The sequence below is a fragment of the Pteropus vampyrus genome, unplaced genomic scaffold (assembly GCF_000151845.1).
Source record: "Pteropus vampyrus isolate Shadow unplaced genomic scaffold, Pvam_2.0 Scaffold501, whole genome shotgun sequence".
NCBI lineage: Eukaryota > Metazoa > Chordata > Mammalia > Chiroptera > Pteropodidae > Pteropus > Pteropus vampyrus.
Genome location: NW_011889282.1, coordinates 334,109 through 336,273, shown reverse-complemented (window position 1 = coordinate 336,273; position 2,165 = coordinate 334,109). Strand labels below are relative to the sequence as shown.

At 57.6% G+C, this 2,165-nt stretch overlaps 1 protein-coding gene across 1 annotated transcript in view; it reads left to right on the top strand.

Annotated features, from left to right (window-relative positions):
- The window catches only part of FADD (Fas associated via death domain), an 11,403-nt gene that overhangs the window by 4,880 nt on the left and 4,358 nt on the right, over positions 1-2,165 (top strand). Inside the window, exon 2 of the mRNA XM_023524848.1 lies at positions 1,727-2,014. Within this exon, the coding sequence (XP_023380616.1) occupies positions 1,727-2,014 (288 nt within the window). The remainder of the gene's footprint in view (positions 1-1,726; positions 2,015-2,165) is intronic.

Here is a 2,165-nt window from a genome sequence, read left to right as displayed (position 1 = left end):
CTCTGGTCAAGTCCATTCTGCGCCAGCTTCCTGCCTTGCCCTCAGGGCCCCCCTTCCACCCTCTCCTGTGGCTTGCACAGGCCCCCAGGAGTAAAAGCGAGACCTGACTACAGCAGGGTTTCTTAGTCACACCCCTGTGTTCCCACAGCCTGGGAGAAGGGTAGGAAGTGCTTTGGGGGCACCCCACACAGGCTTCAGCCTGGAATGGCTCATTCATTCGGTCACTGGGCCAAAAAGAATGCAAATGTGGCACCACGGGTATCGCTCCGTGAGGACTGGTGCTTATTGGTGGCAGGCGAGACAACACAGCTCTGAAAGCAGACAAATTAAGATTTTATGTATTTTATACATACGTGTACACATAGTGCTAGGCAAAACAACACAGGAAAATTATATTTTTAAGGTTATTCCGTGATGGGGGGGGATGCTGATATATGTGTAAGAGGCGGCCCTTAAAATGTAGATAACAGTCTAGATTGACATGTGTGTGTCTGTGTTTTTATTTGCGTATGTTGGAGGAAATCTCACCGGCAGGTTAACAGCAGGTACGGGGGGCTGATCGGCGGCCGCTCTGTGTCACCCTTGTACAGAAGACAGTGCAGCCTGATGGTTCACAGTGGGCTCCGGCTGCAGGTTGGCGGGGTGTCGCATTTTGGCTGTGCCTTCATCTAACTGTATGACCTCAGGCAAATTACTTACCTCTCTATGCCTCAGTTTCCTCACTTTTGCAAATGATTATGGTGGCACAAGTGACCGCCTCACGGGGCCGTCAAGGCTGGAGGGTCGGCACACAGGCTGGCAGTACCTCGGGCTCATCGCTGGAGACGTAAATTTGCAGGAGCCGTCCAGGCAGCATTTGGTCCTTCCTCTCTCCTCGTCTTCCGTTCCAGAAACAGCCTTCTCTGGTCCGGAGCGCCCAGCTCACTGATCTCTGTAGTGACTTCGGCAGATGTGGACGTGGTGGCCAGGGACCGGAGACTGGCGGTCCGTCAGGGCAGCTTCCAAAATAAGAATAGGGACTTGCTTAGTCTCCTAGGGCGGCCACACAAATTGCCACAAACTCGGTGGCTTAAAGCAACAGAAGTTGGTTCTCTTGTAGTTCTGGAGCCAAAGTGAGAAATCCGGGTGTCGCAGGGCCGCGCTCCCCGGGGGTTCTAGGGAGGCACCCGCCTGCTCCATGGCCACGTGGCCCCTCTATGCATGTCTTACAAGGACACTCGTCACTGGGTTTAGGGCCCACTGGGTAATACACGGTGAGCTCATCTCGAGTCCCTGGGCTTGATCACGTTTTTGAAGACCCTTTTCTAGTGAGTTAACGCTCACAGTCCCAAGGACTTGCCTAGGATGTATTTTCGTAGGGGCCACCATTCAGGATTTGGGGGAAGCAACCCCGTTTCCGACCTGGCAACTCCCAGCCCCTCCCTCAGCGGATAGCTCCACTACGACCCCAGCCGACCCCAGCCTACCGCAGCCATCAGCCTTTGGCAACTACTTCGCCTCTGGGGTAGTGTTTTGGGGTGGGGTTGGCTGGGTAGAATTAGAGGCCACTCTTGGGCCTTCTGTGACCTCCTGGCCCCTCTGCTACTGGGCGACTTCGGCCTCTCCAGGAGGACCACTTGGGTCAGCACCAGGAAGCCCACTGAAGAGTGTGGTGTCCCCTGTCTCCTGAAGGACTCCCCACACCTCTGGTAAGTCATTTTCTCTCGCCCCCTGCCCCCCCGCCCAGACCTGTATGCGGCATTCGACATCATATGTGATCACGTGGGGAAAGACTGGAGAAGACTGGCCCGTCAGCTGAAAGTGTCTGACAGCAAGATCGACGCCATCGAGCTGAAGTACCCCCGCAACCTGACGGAGCAGGTGCGGGAGTCGCTGAGGGTCTGGAAGAGCAGCCGGCGGGAGGACGCGGCGGTGTCCCAGCTGGTGGAGGCGCTGCGGGCCTGCCGGCTCAACCTGGTGGCGGACCACGTCGAGGAGGCGCAGCAGGCCCGGGGCCTCCAGAGCGAGAGCGAGAGTGCCAGCGGCTCTGTGTCCCCAGTGTCCTGGGGCTCGGACGCCCCCGCCTCCAGAGCCTGCTGATGGCCCGATGCTCTTTCCCGGGGACCGGAGGGCATCGGGCAGTCTGAACTTCAGGTCCCTCTGCCACGGGAACCAGATGCTTCCCG